Here is a 16,796-nt window from a genome sequence, read left to right on the forward strand (position 1 = left end):
ATGCGTCACACATACTGACAGCTGTGTGCAGGCCTTTATAGTTAATGCGGTTGTTGGTTTGCATGCATGTTTATAGATACAATGCGCCTCAACAAGCATGCAATAATGCATCTGTATGTGTAATGTGCAATTTGTGTACTTTCACTTCCTGCACACACACTGTACATAACAAAGTGTGTGGCCCCTTAGTGGCCGCGCAGGCCCAAGTGGGCTGCACTGTAAGCCATATGCCGCAAGCCTCTATAGTACTCAATTAGACCGAAACACACGGTGTGTGAAATACACACCTCCCTGAGCCAGTGTGTATTTATCTAAACATGGACGCACACTCTGGGCAAAGCTGAGCGACAGAATGAGGGAAGGCTCCAAAACAACATCTGGAGAGGCATGTGTGTGTGTGTGTGTGCGTGTGTGTGTGTGTGTGTGTGTGTTTTACACTGTGACTAACATTATATGAATGTGTGTGTATATGCATGCGCTCGTGTGGTTAACTTGACTGTGGACACGGGTGTGTTTCAGTGTGTCGGTGCCCCTGAAATAGCACTGTAAGCACAGGGGCCTTGGCACACTGTAGGATAAATCGGCCTAACAGAAGCCATTCAGCTCCGTATCTCTGCGGTGCTGAGGGAGCTGTGCTTGTTTTGTACCTTGTTAGCGACAACGATTATGGGTGTGAAAGTGGGTAATCTGCTTCTTACAAATACACACAATGCTGTTTAAGTGATTTCATGTTTTCATCAGTGAGGCTGTCAGATTTCATGATTCATGCTGAATTCATCCTTATGGGATTTGTTGTTCACTTTGTAGCTTATTAAGTCCTTAAATGCACTTGTATCTATAAATCCATAGTATAATTGATGATTCATAAGTTATTTTTTCTCTGTCAGTGCCGCTTTATTAGTTATACATATTCCTAACATGCAGAAAATGATATGTTGCCCATGGTACCAAGGCAATAGTTTGTCAAATGTTACACCATTAAATACTGCACCAAGTAAACCCCTTCATTTTGTATATTCCTATGAAGTTTAGGCTTTGTTGCTCGGTCAGTTTAAGACAAGCAGGAATTCAGCACAACCACAACACCTTAAAGATGATCAGTTTGACCTACATATCCAGGAAATCCGACTGTTAGTGGAAGAAACTTGCTTAACGTAGCTAAATAATATGCTGCCACGGCAGAAAAATAGTGTGATTAAACAGGGAAGTGAAACTGCTGCAGAAATCCCAAGAAAGAAGAAAGAGAAAACATACAAACAACAATTTCAGATCAGAAAGAACAGTGAAAGAGAGGGAGGTGTAAGAGTTCGCAGGGATCTGTAGCACATAAAGCCTTGCATTAACACGATTCAAACTATGCCACTGCTCACATACTATATGCATGTTTTCATTAATATGACAGTTCTTTGGAAAAACTATTATCCTTGACTCTTTCATGGTAGGCATTTTAAATTGGCCTAAAAGCTGTGTGGACAATTTATGCTGGCAGCAGAACGGCCGCAGTGGTTTTAAGACTTGGATGTTACTCGCTGTGCAGGCAACTGAGCTCAAATGTCATTTTATAACAGGGATCTATGATGTCCGTGATACCTTAGTCAAAGCAGAACACCCAGATATGGCACCAAAGTTCATCAGTAGGCATGTGGTTTCCTGTTTGTTTCTCTGACTGTGATAGATGATTCAGCTAAAGGTGAGACTCTTCACACATCTCTATGTTTACCTATAGTGTGATCCAATGATAATGCACAATATACAAAAAAACATGCAGAAGGCCCTCTTCTAGAGCCAGTCTTTGGTTTGTCTGTTCTGGGCTTCTGTAGAAGGTTAATTTTAAGGTAATTCACAGTGATTCTTAATTCCAGGTGATTATATACTAATGAAAAACTAATGAAACCTTTAATATTTAGAATTTTTCATTAAATTTTATTACTATTATTATTTAAAAAGTGCATCTTTTGCAATAAGTTCTATAGCAATAAGAGTTTACAAGGTAATAGTATTATAGCATGGACAGAAATGTATCTTGTGGCCTGAACGGTAACGCTGTTCCTACACTTAGCGCCCTTCTATATTAAGATTTTGACACTAGCTGATTTCCTGTTTGCACCTTGCTGACCACAAGCACAGCTGCTTGTAAACAGTCTCTTGACTGAGGAGCTCATCTGTCTCTGCTGTATCACCTCTGTCCTGACCTGTGTTTCCATCACGTTGAATAATGTCACCTGTCAGAAATCCTCCCTCGGGATTGACTGAAGGTGGGGCTTCCCAGTCAGTTTCCTGAACTCCCTGTTCTGGCCGTTTTCACGGCTCCCTCACTTATCATTACTAAATAATCATCTGAGAAACAATATGAGGTGATGCTGGGACGGGAGGTGGGAGGAGGAGAGCTGCGGGGCGTTCACTCATAGAGGATATCCTGTACACTTCTTTTATGGAACATGGTGAGCCGGGTGATTTCCTTGAGTTCCTTTGACTTCAGGATCATGTGTGTTTGTGGAAGTTTGGTTTTGTGCACGTGTGTTTTGGGGTGAGGGCATGCAGGGATTTGGGCGGATACATCAGCACTTCTAAAACTGTAGATTCACGTGTGAGAAAAGGGACGGACGCTAAAGACTGTGAGATTGCGTACCATTAAAGCTCACATACTATTAAATTTAAAAGTAATAGTTGACATCATGTGCTGCCCTTTATGCGCACAGCTTGTTCACTTACATGTGAACTAGACAGGGAGACCGAGAGGAAACAAAATGAGCCAAATGTTGGCCTTTAATAGAAAGGGTGATTCATTATGAATTACATAAGAACATATGCAAAAACTCAGAATGCATCCTGGCCTGGACCACTTCATGTTAAAAGAACCTGTCAAATTCAAATCAAATAGGGGACAGCATATTGCTAGAGTAACAGCTAACTGTTGCTAACTGTAGATGCCATTCGCTAGGTAGCTCAGTTAGCCGTGAAGCCTGCAGTTTGGACTGGGAGTTCGGAGAACCGGGGGAGTTCTGGTGTTTATGCCACTAGCACAGAGCTTTAGATCGGACGGGTCAGCTGGTCAGCAGGTCAGCATGCTAACTTCAGTAAATGTCTTCAGACGTCATAACATCAGAACTGTTTTTCATATTCTGTTGATAATTTATTTTTGGAAAGTTTTCAACAAATAATCATACATATTGCACCTTTAACAAATGCAGGCAGGTTTTTAATCGACTTGCTTCCCTAAGGAAGTGCACCAGTAGGCCCTTTCAAAAACTATTAAAAAGGGTTTTGACCGTCCCAGTTGTGATCCCCAAATCCAACTACTGAATTGCTGCTTTTATTGCTGTCAGTTTGATGCTCAACAGGCCACATGAATGCTACAATTAATGTCATCTCAGCGGACAGAACACTGATTTTCTTCCTGTTTAACTGGCAGAACATCAAGCAACATGACACAACTTTCTTCTCTCATTTCCAGACTCCATCCTTTTGTTTTGCTTCCCCTTTGTTGTGTTTTGACGGCAGTGTGTCACCAGTTAGCCGCGAAAACAAGTCAATGTGGTGACCATACGGGACCGTCGTGGCAGATGACATGTCATATTGAAGACATTATTGTAATCCCGAACAGACTCGGGAAAAGGAAAGTAGGAGTCACTCCGAGTCAAGATGGAGGATCTATGCATCCCAACCTCAGCTACTATCATTATCAAAACACAGTCCGAAGGGATCAGGGGTGGGTGGTAGGGGGTGATGGTTGTAGTCAAGGGAACAGGTCCAAACAGAATGACACAGCGCAGGTTGAAAACCAGGAAGTAGCTCGGCCCATGCAGGACTTCCTCATTTGCAAGTGTTTTCTTGGTGGAAAAATAATGCTCCACCACCTCACCTCCATTCAACACATTCCTCCGGTCTTTACTAAACTCCTCCACTTCCAATGAAAGAAAAAAAAAAATCCTCTGTCTGCAAATTATGAATCATCCATCCACATGGAACATTTCACAGAACTAAGGGGAAATGGTGGCAGCACTGAGGAGGACAAAATGACACTGCAACACTGCCACCAAGTGGTAATAAAAATAGCTGCACAGTGCGTCTGTATGCATCATGCAGCTCGCTGAACTCAGCCGCCTTATTAACGGGCGAATTATAGGCTAATTTGCAGAGTGTTGCTCAGCTTGATGTCCAGCCTTAATCACTGTAAGATGCTAGATTAGTCTTATCCTCTCCTGCAGACTGGACACATATGGGCCTGAACAGAGGTTCCACTGAGTCTCCATCAGCCCTGAACAAACCACACTTTAAAATCAATAAAGAATAAGTGATTTAAGGAAGTTTCTTTTGAGACATAGCCATGCCAAAAGCTACTGAGTATAACAGCACAGTATGCACGCTAAACATTCCTCAAAAGTGTCTGCTGTCCGTCGAAAACCAAATCATATTAGCTGACATATGAGCTCTGCCTCCGCTCCCCGCTAACTTAAAATAAACCATCTGTGTCAGTCAGAATTAATCTGACTCCTCAGCTTAAAGTCCAATCATGTGATGATGGCATGAAGGTTTAACTCCGTCCATCTATTGTCGGATCCTGGTTGTGTATGTGGGTCAGCTGTAAGTCAGCCCCCGACCCGAGACTGCCAATTACAGCACAGCGGCCACTTTGCTCTGGAAGATTACGTTTCCTGAATCTGGGGAGTCGTCTTTGACAGCCCATCACACGAGGCTGACTCTCTGTTGCTCTGCATATGGTAGCTATTCAGTAATAGTGTGCGCGCTTCACAGTGAGCTTAGCTGTGGCTGTCCAATCAATGAAAATGAGAGGAGGAATGTCTGAAAAGTCAGTTCAGACAAACACACAGACAGACAGAGGTCTCTTCCATCTGACCAAGTAAACCAAACACAGCCAGGCTGGCTTCTAGCTGCCACTGCTAAGAAGCTGCTCCCAGTCAAACAAAGAAAAGACAAAAAGAAAATCCCTCCCAAGTTTCAAAAGTAAGTTTGTAAAAAGCCAAAACTTACCGGCTATTCTGTCTCGCTCCATAACTGAACGGCTACCTCAAATAGCCACATGTAACCTCTCCTTTTTCTCTCCTCTCCCTCCTTCCCTTCCCCTTTTTTCTTCATGAAGACTTCCCCTTTCTCCTGACTCAGTCACCCTGTCCTCCTCTCTCAACCCTCCCTCTCTCCTCCCTCCTCCCTCCCTTTCCTCCCTCCGTCTCCCTCCGTCTTACTTCCTCCAACTTTTAATGTCTTCAGTCTGTCAGGATAACAAGTGAGCGGAGCCGACGTCCGCGGCCATGTGCTAGTCATATGGACTCTTTCTCTCCTATCTCTGCTTTCTCTCTCCTTCTCTCACACGTAAGATGCAGGCTTTTTCACGCGGATTCATTTTTCTCCCCTTTTGTTCTCTTTCTCCAGTGTTTTCTATTATTCCCTCGATACCAGTGCTAGTCTCCCTTTCTCTTCTCCCTCACGCACAAACACGCTCCTCGACACTAAAGCTGTATTGTGTCTTTGAAATGGATCCTAAGCCCTTTGACCACAGGTCCTAATCTGAAAATAACCTCGGACAATTATTACAGAACAAACATAATACAGGCTGTAAGTGGACTGAAGAGTATTCTCAACAATCCTCGTCTGAAGAAACTTCAGTTCAGGGCCCTCTTGTATAAAGTGCTTTTCAATGACCAGCTAATAATCAGCGTTACAAGATCTCGTTGACCTCCCGCACATCAGCTGAGTGTCTCTCATCCTCAGCTCTATAGAGGAAATGACTGGGCATCTTGTTCATCACGTTGCTCACGGTCTGAATGCATCATTATTCAGAGAGAATTTATGTCTGCAGCAAAAAGCTCAGTGTTACACACACGTCATGTTTAGACTCTGGCTGCTGACCCTCAGCTTGCTGCCCGACAAGGTCGAGGGCCCACTTAGACACTCCCGAGAAAATACTACACACTGTCTCACACACACGCCCGTCTTTGTTTTTGTATCGAGGAGAGAACGAGAAGCCAAAGCTCAAAAGATCACTTCCTCTTCCTTTTTCTCAGAGGGAACATCCCTCCTCAACTCACGTCTTCCAGATTTACGCTTAGCAACAACACTAGCGTTAGCAGGAAGCATAGATATGACCCAAAACGAAGTGTTTGTCACAGCCACATGCATGTACAGTACTTCAGGGCTTCTGGTAGATGGGTGGAGCATCCTCAGTGATACAGGCTTCTTCATAGACACACACAGTAAGAACAAACCCACACACATATAGTTTATAGAGCTCCCACTCCCCTGCAGTCCTGGGGCCTTTTCTGACATCCGTAACAGAGAAGTGAAGAGAAGCAGAGCAGAGGAGACAGATTAGGGATATTCAAGTGTAACTGCAATGGGAGCAGATTTAGCATGAAACATTGTTTATATAAGCCAGTGTTTTATCCATCTCTTTTCATTTGAGGTGGAATTTGGCTATTTTAGGGTGCAGGTCAAGATGTAGTTGGTGCCTGATTATATTCATATATGTTTATAAAATCTAAGGTTTGAGTTGTGGCAATCCACCCAAGATTAGTGCATTTCAAAAGGCTAAGAGAGATAACAGCTACTCACGATGTTTCGCATTTTCGAAAAATGAAATCAGATGCCTCCTTTTATATTTGTGCAAAAATGTGGCTAAAGTACAACCATGTGCACAGAGACTAAAATCTGGTGAATCAATTAAACCAGTAATGGGAGCAAAACCAGAGAAGTTCTGAAAGAGCCTTTTGGTGCTGAATCCATATGGAAAGCAGGAGATCGGTGCTGCAACAAAAGGGTGGTTATAAAAATAGAGGTCTCTTTTTGCCGCTGGCTCTCTTTTGTCTCGTGATCATTTTCCAGACTTGAAAAGCTGCAGTTAATCACAGGGTCAGGGTCAGGAAAACACATGAAACACACGACATGTGCTTATGCATTTGTTGACTATGCAAAACACGCAAACACATGTTCCCACACACACGTAAACACATGAATCCCAATGTGTTCATTCACACATGTAGCACTGCTACTGTTTGCTATATATTCAAAGTTGTTGGTCAAGAAGTTTCCTTTCTCTCTCTGTGTTTTTGGTTGGATCCAAATGGCAGCGCTGCCCCAGCACCGCCACACACGCATGGTCACACGCATGGTCACACACACACACACACACACACACACACACACACACACACACACACACACACACACACACACACACAAAACTGCACCCCAGGTCAGCCTTGCAGTGAGCTCCTCTGGCCTGAGAACAAGAGCAGTGACCCGGGCTGAAATGAAGCCCTGCTCCCACACACACACACACACACACGGTCCATATAGCCATCCCAGCTTAGCACACACACACACATATGTGCATTTGGATGTTGTATTTTATTTTATTTTATTTTAACATTTTCTTATTTCCTTCACTATTATTAATTAATTCATTTGTTAATAAAATATCCCATAACCTTCTTCGGGTAGATTATTCGCTCCAGTGCTCTGAAGCATTATCTAAAGTGACATTGACCTTTCAGTTTTATTTATTTAAATATTTTGGAATTATAACAAAAGTTTCCTGAGAACCAAATAAATTTGCTCTGGCAGATGAGTCTGGTCCCCCTCCCATCAGACGTATTTCCATCTGCTCTGGTTGCATGGGGCCAGTCACAACCATCAATCTAAAATGAGGCAGGATTGATGTGATGACAGACAGGGTCGCGATGCTGATTTGAAAAGTCACACATCACATGTTTCGCTGCTCTGATTAGTTGTAGGTCTATCCAATATTATCCAGTCTGCAGGTCCGCCCAGGCTCAAGAAACTCAGATCAAACTGTCAAACTTGGCAGTTCTGATCAAATATGAGTCATGATTCTTTTACTGTATTGCCTGTTACAATCTCAGTCAATCAATCTTCATTTGTATTGCGCCAATTCGCAACAAAAGTTATCTCATGACACTTTAATTCATTTACTTAAAGAGACCCAACATTTCCCCCAAGAGCAAGAACTTGGCGACAGTGGTGAGAAAAAACTGCCTTCCAACAGGCAGAAACCTCGAGCCGAACCGAACTCAATGGTGGGCAGCCATCTCTCTCGAAGGGTTGGGACTGGTTGGGTTGGGTTTATCATCTGTATTGTTCTAACTATTCAGCTGTTGCACAAGACTGTTTGTGACCAGGTTGCATTTTGTTTTCTGCTTGCAATCAGACCAAAACAACCTCAACTTGCATGCGTCATTTGATGCTATGTCACACATTTTGTTGCTCTGATTGGTTGTAGCTCCATCCAATTGCAGTCGACATTTTTGTCTGTATAATGCCCCTTGGGAGTCATAAAATGAATTGACAGGGACCAGACTAACACACGTTATTAGCTCTGTTTTTATCAGTTTCTAAAAGTTATGTTTATATTACTATATCTATTTAATCCTAAAATACACATATACTGTACACTATCTTTTTTACAGTCTACTTCACAAAGACTTTCCTTGTGTGTTCCTGGTGTTCACTGTTGTTTTACAGTAGATGAAGCGGTCCGAGCTTGTAAAGGACATAATTCAGACAAACACCGATGCAGAGAACAGACTAAGAGGGCCTCCCTCACTCATACCTTTCACCACCTCTGCTCTCCATCATCTCAACCTGCTGGCGAGATACAGCCTGACCCTCCCACCACACACAAACACACATACACGCTCAAACTTACACACACGCATGAACACTCGAACATCCACTTAAAACAAGACACACACAAACTCACAGGGTTATCCAAGCAGATTCCTCTCGCATGACCGTACACCCTGTAAACACACGCACACACACTAAGACACACATAGCCTCTCTGTTTCTTTGACTCACGTACACATACACCAAACATGCAGCCTATATTTGCACCCGACGAGGCAGATGGTCATGAGGCACAGACGGGCACGTGCGCCTGTTCACTCATGCAAGACAAACTCAAACACAACCCAAATAAAAAAGCTGTGTATCACACATTGACTAAGGGTGGATGGTGAGCCTTGGGGTGCACATTAATGTAAGCCGTCACTTCAGAGCACGACCTATGGCTGGACGCGTGACTCAAACATGCTAAATTTAGTTATATAACAGTCGAGCAAAAAACTCACCAGCATGCCAGCCAACACTAAAGGGATGCCTGCAGGGCAGCGATGCACAATGAAGGGGAAAGAACAGTGGGGAGAAGATAAAAGATAAAAGGAGAGAAGGAGGAGGAGGAGCGAGCAGGGGAAGTGGTGAAAGAGGTAAATGGAGGGGAAGAAGAAAGGAAAGAAGGTGAGGAAGGAGATGAGGAAGAGGAGCTGAAGCTGCTTGTGTCTTCATGGGTGAAAAACACTTACACACTAATACTCATACACAAAAACTAAGGTGGAATTATTAATGTGCACCGGTATTAATGGCCACCGGTGTGGTATTATTCACACCAAAGTGCCTTTGGTGTGAATAATAAAATGAATGATGACTGTATTCTAATTAGCTGCTCTAGTTTCACTGTGCATGCCGGCTCAATAAACATTTAAATCTAAATGGAGAGCAAATTAAAACCTCACACTTACACTATGTTGATGAAATGTTTCACGCTACTTAAACTAAAAAAACATAAATTCACTTGCAAGGTTTCATTGAGAAGTTCTGTAAGACGTGGCAACACTTAATTGATCATGTCATCGTTTATTGCTGGGCAATAAATATCCTCTTAACTCTCCGCCACAATAACTCGGTTATGTAAGATGTCAGTAATTACTAGTAAAGCAGCTCTGTTGGTTAACATACTTTTTAAGTACTGTACTTATTTCTATGTTGCTTGCAGTGCTTATATATATATTTTTTACTCTTTGTTAGTTTGTCTGTTCCCTGGTCCTCATGAGTTCCCTGTGTTCCTGATTTGTTCCTGGTGGGTTTCTTGTTTGTCCTCAGTTTTGTACTTCTCCTCATTTTTTTCCATGGACTATCCCTTGCCTGTCTTTTGTTACTTGCTTTTTGGATTTTGATATTTGGACTTTGGATTTTGGAAGCTCGCTGTTTGTTCTCATGTGGCACCACCATGTTTCGATAGTAGCCCAGAAAGGAGCCTTTCACATTTTCCCCACTGTAGGGGAGGGTGAAACGAGGGGTGGTTAGTTGGTTGCAATCTGCAACCTCACCACTAAGTATCCGTAAATCCTACACACTGGATCTTTAAGTAATTTGTTTCATGTGCATCAGTCTTTTTTTAAATTTTTTTCACTGTGTTTGGTGTTTTCTTCCCCTTTTAATACTAACTGAGCATATAGGTGAAAATAAAAGCAGCCCGAGCTGACCAATTAAAGTCCCTATCCTCTAATTTTACATTTTGAGGAGATGCTACATCGTAGCCTACTGTACAGCTGTGGGGTCTGAACGCAAAGGCTCTGTTGCTACACCATCAATCCATAAAAAAACAAATTCAAATCTGGGTTAGAGTATACAGACATGCAGCTATCAAAACACAGAAAACCATTGTAATTCACACTGGGATGGAAACACATAACCATATGTGACACACTTACAGGCGCCCTTTACTACACACACACTTCACACTCTATTCCCTCAAGTCCCCAATAAAACTGCTTTTGTCCAAACACAACAGCAGAAGCTCAAGAATCCCGTGTGCAAACAGGAGATGGTGGAGGACGAAAAAGAGAAAACAGTGTGATGTGGTGCTGCTAGCCACAGTCTGATGACCTCACCAGAGCGCTACGCGGCACTCGTCTTCCCCCTGCCTCGTCTCCATCATCCCCACACACATGCAGAGAGAGTGAGACAGAGAGAGAGAAAGAGGAGCTGTCCTCCTCATTTGTGTCTGCCGCTCCTCCAGCCTACACATCCAACCTGGGGCATGTACAGGGACGACACAACCCTTCACATCACTCATCTACACAAGCCAAATTTAAAACCGTGCTCTCATGCGAACCATGAGGAAATGTAGGTTTTGTATACACAGAGAGCTCCTATCGCTTGAGCCAAAAAGACTTCACATGAGTGCTATTCTACTGAAGTAGGGATGTTCCAAATAATGGGAAACCTATCTTCTGAATAACACCGTATTTCAACGATGACAGCTATGAGGTCATGTTTTTTATGACAAGCAATCCTCTTAAAAACAAGGTACCTTCCAGAATAAGCCCAGAAGTTAATATTCAGACAGTGAAAGAGAGTGAGTAGACATCATTATGGCAATCTGGGAGTCAGAGGATCTGATCATATCTCTATTTTCCAATCAGACTTCCCAGCCTGGCCTGATGGCAGCCACATGGCCACATAAATGATTCCCACTGAATCTGGGAGTGCAAGGAAGAGAAATGGACGAGAGAGCTGTCTGCTGCTGTAGTGTAAACTTGTGACTTGTTTTCTTTACTACATTGCATCAAATGTGAGAAATGAATGTCTCTTCATTGTACAGCATGTTTGATATTGTATTCCCTGTCGGTTGTGTTTGATCTCAATTTAAACCTTGAATGATTTGCTGCTGTCTTGGCCAAATCTCCCTTGAATAATAAGGCCTCAATCTCAAGGGACTTCCTGGTTGAATAACGGTTACATAAAATGTCCAAAAACTATGTTTAAAACAATGCATGTCAGGTGAAAATGAAAGCCATATCACTCAGTCTGCTTTCCATTCTCTTCTGTGGTTTTTCCATGCAGATTCAGGACTGCTGACCTGCTGGGCGAAGTGAACAAAGTGAGCCTGGAATCAATAAAAGGTATGAGTGATGGTCTGAGAATTGTAAACACACAATTTATATGCAACTTATGAATCTTTGTCTGGAAATCCTGTTTTGCTGTCGACTCATTGTGCATCTACGGTTTTCCATAACGACTGGAAAGTTTTACAAATTGTTGATAAAATTAAGAAAAATCATTAAGTACCAATATATATTTACCCACTACAACTCAGAAAGCTACAGCCATTTTATATTAGGGTTGTGCTAAAGTGTGTATAATTAGGATTCCCTTTATCCTACATACCATGACAGTATTGTCAGACATGTTGCAGATAAGTTACCAAAATCAGAATGAGCAATGAATAGGAAACAACAAGAAGAGCCATCCTGGCAGTGAGACTGACTTAAGCACAGCTGTGCTTTAAGCTAAATGTTAACCCGGGATGGGAATCGAGAACCGTAATCGTTGAAAACCAGTTCCAAATTGTCTGATCGATCAGAATTGTATGCCTCCAAACTTATCAATTCCTTTAATCAATGCATGTTCTACTGACAGTTGCGCATTGCGAAACAACAATGTGAAACTCATGCGTCAATGCAGCTGGAAACTTGCCACAAGAAGGAGTCATGGCAGAGAGGAAGAAATGGGCAGCAAGTTGTGATTTCAGTTTCTGAGCAACATGGCCTTAAATTCCAGGAATGCCAGGATGATTACACAAAGACTGTTGCTACAGCTAGCTCTCAGGCTACAGCCAGCTCGGAAAAAAAGACGGGAATCGATAAAGAACAGGGCTGATAAGCAGAACTAATAATTGCATTGGTATCAATCAAATCATCCCATCCCTAATTTTAATGCTAGCGATGACAATGCTAACATGCTGCTGTTTAGTAGGTTTAATGTTGGCCCTGTTTGCTGTCTTAGTTTAGCATTTTAGCATGCTAACATTTGCTTGCTAGACAAAAAGTCAGGGGAACACCAAAGTCAGTGGGCTTTGTCCTTAGGTGACACAGACTGCCAGGGCTCCCAGCACTGGTTGCACTGGTGTGACTATTTTTTTCATTGAGGTGCAGAGACACATAATATAGGTGCAAAATCTTGGCAATCTGGCAATAAGACATTTTAGTGGTGGACCAACCGACTGACGTCACCATCCCTTTAGCCTGGGTAAAAATACAACAAAATCTGAAATGAGGCAGGACGTAAATGTCCTCCAGCGCTATGAATAATCCACAGAAAACTGAAAAAAACAACACAGAAACACTGGCCTCAATAAATACTAACAACCTATCACCCATTCTCAACCACTGAAGATGTTTCACAGCTCATAAAACTGGTAGTCAAAACAAAGTGCAGAACTCATGGCCGAAGTCATCACTGATGTTGAGTCAGCAACTGGCACGACTTCCAGTCAGCGCTGTGATGCGCTCGACCAATCCACTGCAAGAACCAGAAGAAATCCTGACGATAACCAATACGTGACCCCGTTACTCATGAACACACACACACACACACACACACACACACACACACACACACACACACACACACACACGGTCCAGGTCACAGAAAGCCTTCTCCCTTTAACATTCACATAACTCATGTAGGCTCCTCTCTTCCAGTTCTCCGACAATTTAAATCCCGCTTTCAGGTCATTTGGACTGTCAGAGGCTGTAAAAGTGCAAGTAGTGCAGTCTGTCTGTCCAAGCAAAGGCTGTGGTATCACTGCTGGCTATTTCCTCCTCACCATAAGGTAATCATTAGATGTGAGAGGGAGCTGGCAGCAGGCTACATAAAACGGGATATCCTCAAAGTTCCAGATCCCACGCAGTAAAGACGCGGTCTGTTGTAGCGATTGATAAGTATGTGGATATTGCAGATTGAGTAGAAGCCACTGTGGAAGTCTCAGCACCTTTCATCCATCCTGCAGGATTTTTTTTTTTAAAGAACTCCTTTTTGTGGTTTTGAGTGGCACTGAAGCAAAAATACAAACACCCTGAAATGTTGGCTTCACAAATCCATATGAAATGAGTTAAGCTGGAACAATAACAGCCTGTCAGCGGCGCTTAGTGTTCGCTACAGTGTGTAATATACCTCATTGTGCTTTGTACTATTACAACCAACACTGCTTAACTTGTACATTAGGTAATTGAGGGAAGGTAAGCTTAGATAGAGCATGGATGAGAGGAGCAATGCTATGTGATTTGGCTGATTATCGTAAGGCGAAGAACCGAGCCACATCAGCTCGAGGCCCGCTGCTTTCACCTCCATCTCGGCAAATTAGCCCGAACTGATGGAGGGATGACGCTGGAAGAAGGGAGGACGAGAAGAGAGTTCCTGTGGTTCCCTGTGGCTTCAGACCTCTGTAATCAGCATGCCAAGCTCCTGATGTCTAAATCCACAAGTCGGACCCAGACAGTCTACACATACTCTATACACACATACATATACACAGACACATGCAGACACACACAGAGCGAGCTCCTGATACATGAGCTCTACAGAGATCTCTGGTCTCTGGTCAAATGCAGGATGACTGAATGTGATTATGTATCTATGCAGTGTTACGCTGAGCCATCATGTTTAATTCATTAGTATCTGAGGTTTCTGATTTCCCAATTAGATCACTGAGATTAAAAAAAAGGAAAAAAATGTTGGTAGGGCTGGACTGGCAAAATGCAAAATGCTTGCATATTGACGCTTCTTAAATGTGAAAAGTTGTTGCTTTCCCTTTTTAAAACATTTTTTGGATTTTTAGTTAGACAAATGTGACATTTGGGCTTTAGGAAACTGTGATTGGGCCTGTTCAGTGTTTGCCGATGTGTTGTTTTGTTTTGTTAGCCCTTGCAATTTGCGCATGGTGAATTTAACACAGCACTCTTGTCCATTCTTGCTCAGGAAGCAGAGCAGTCGTCCACCAATCAGAGGTTCGATTCCCCCGGCCGCTGCAGTCTGCTTGTCCTAGTATGCTTGGACAACATACAAAACCCCAAATTGCTCCCGGCTCCTGGCGTGTGAGTGCGTATGAATGGTTATCGCTCATGATGAGCAGGTGGCGCCTTGCACAGTAGCCTCTGCCACCGGTGTATGAATGTGTGTGTGAACTCTGACTTGTGTTGTAAAGTGCTTTGAGCGGTCGCTAAGACTCAAAGAGTTATATATAAATACAGTCCATTTACCATCAACTATCCTCACAAGTTGACATTCATGTGTCATTTCTGCTTTCTCTCTATGAAAGATTTATGCAAGAAAGGTGTCTGGGACATTTTGGGCAAAACTCTAATATAAATATATAATTGGAAAAGCTCTTATCCTATCTTATCTGATGGATTGTTGGAAAAAAGGCACTAAACTAATTTCTAGGAATCAAATAACGGGATACACAGAATATATCTTGATATTTTGAAATCTCCTCTAAAGCAATAACGTCAGATATCCCTTTCTTTCCAGCTTTTAAAACCACGAAAAGACAACACTATAACAAAATCTGTATTTGTCTCATATCACATTAACGATATGATATCAATATATTGGCCAGCTACTGTATAGTAAGAGGTGCTACTGTCATAAAATAAGAATGTCACTTATATTTCTTTTGTTCTAAACCCTTTTAAACTTTATACACGCATACACAAACAACATATCTCTCACATTCGACAGAAAACATATAAACAAATAAATATTTGTTATTTCTTACACTTGATCAATAATAATAAAAAAAAAAATACAAATGCAAAGTAACAGTGATGCTCTCATTGTGATCAGCCCGTCCTTTAATGGCATCTGCTCGTAACATCAGGTGTTTCTTTAATGAACATGCGGCAGAATCAGTCACGCCTGACTGGCTGCTCATCATGATGAGCAGCAGTGACATGGCCCCTTTTCATCCTTATGTTATTCACAGGGGGGGCTTTGTTAAGCATAAACGTCATCATCCCCCATCTCTATTTATAGCCAAACTCTGACATAGTGGTAGATGATGTCATACTCTCACTCACATGAATGTGAGTATATAAGGGACCATTCAGCAGGGAGAGAGGTCTCCTTCGTGTACGCGTGCATTGTTGAAGCATGGGTCAGCATTTCAGAGCCCCAGGTTTAATCAGATAGGAATTACAGCTGTGAAGAGAGAAAAAAGTGAGAGATAATGCCATGAGAGACAGGGCAAAATCCATGTGTCACTTCCTGTAGTGGGAGGGAAAGGATTAGGATAATAGCCGAAAGAAAGTTTATCTGAGTGGGGGGAAAAGTTCAGTCCTTTTCGATGAGAGAAACTTTTGTTGAATCACCGGTATCAGAAGCAGCCCTCGGGGCGAGACGGTGAGCTTTTGTACTTGGCACTTATGGAGGAAGACTGATAAAGGTAGTCTAATACTCATGGAGGCTTTCAAGCACGGGTTTTAATGTGATAAGGATTATATGAACCGGGGAGCTTGGCAGTTTGACTCTTAGGTAGTGAATTAAGCAGACGCTCACCGATGAATAGCAGAGTAATAAAGACAGCTTTATTATCACAGGGAGTAGTAGTGAACGTGGTGGCAGGCCAGGCCAATACATGACTCAGACTGAAGGGAATCTGGCTCAGCTGTCACTGAAGGGCCATTGTTGAAGTGGAATAAAGAGCTGTATTGACTCCCCTCATCTGCTGCGTCTCTATGGGACCCACTGGTGTGGTTTAGTGGGAGGATGGATGACATGATGAATGCTGCAGTTTAAAGAGTCATGGCATTTTGAATAAACCAGTTAAACCGTACTGTAGCTGGTCCCCAAAAGTCATCTGGGCTCGATTTGACACTTCACCAGAGGACTGAGCGACTGCGCTGATCTGTGACCAGTTTGACTTCAGTCTTGTATTGTAAGTTTTACAGTGATATGCAGTGAGCAGTGTCCGTAGATTAACATTAAAAGGCCATTTTAAATAATCAGTTATTGGTTTAAGTAATTTATCAGGCAGACATGCCGAACATTTTCTTGTCACAGCTTGTCAAATGTGGGATGTTTCTGTCATTCTCAGTCACCTCGGGCTCTGGTGACTTCTGGTAAAAATGTTTCACTGCTGTCTTTAGTTGAGACTATTAAAAAAACATTTTTTATTCTTGATTGTTATCAAGTAATTC

General features: G+C 42.5%; 1 protein-coding gene across 2 annotated transcripts in view; it reads right to left on the bottom strand.

Annotated features, from left to right (window-relative positions):
• The window catches only part of septin9b (septin 9b), a 79,194-nt gene that overhangs the window by 58,132 nt on the left and 4,266 nt on the right, over positions 1-16,796 (bottom strand). Inside the window, exon 1 of one of the 2 annotated variants that reach the window (XM_084345534.1) lies at positions 4,993-5,060. The exons of the other annotated variant lie outside the window; for it this stretch is intronic. Within the exon in view, the coding sequence (XP_084201660.1) occupies positions 4,993-5,014 (22 nt within the window). The 5' untranslated portion in view covers positions 5,015-5,060. Of the gene's footprint in view, positions 1-4,992; positions 5,061-16,796 lie in introns of those variants that run through there. 2 annotated transcript variants of the gene reach the window in all.

Source organism: Pagrus pagrus, assembly GCF_965226575.1.
Source record: "Pagrus pagrus genome assembly, chromosome: 2".
In the NCBI taxonomy this organism is placed as follows: Eukaryota; Metazoa; Chordata; class Actinopteri; order Spariformes; family Sparidae; genus Pagrus; species Pagrus pagrus.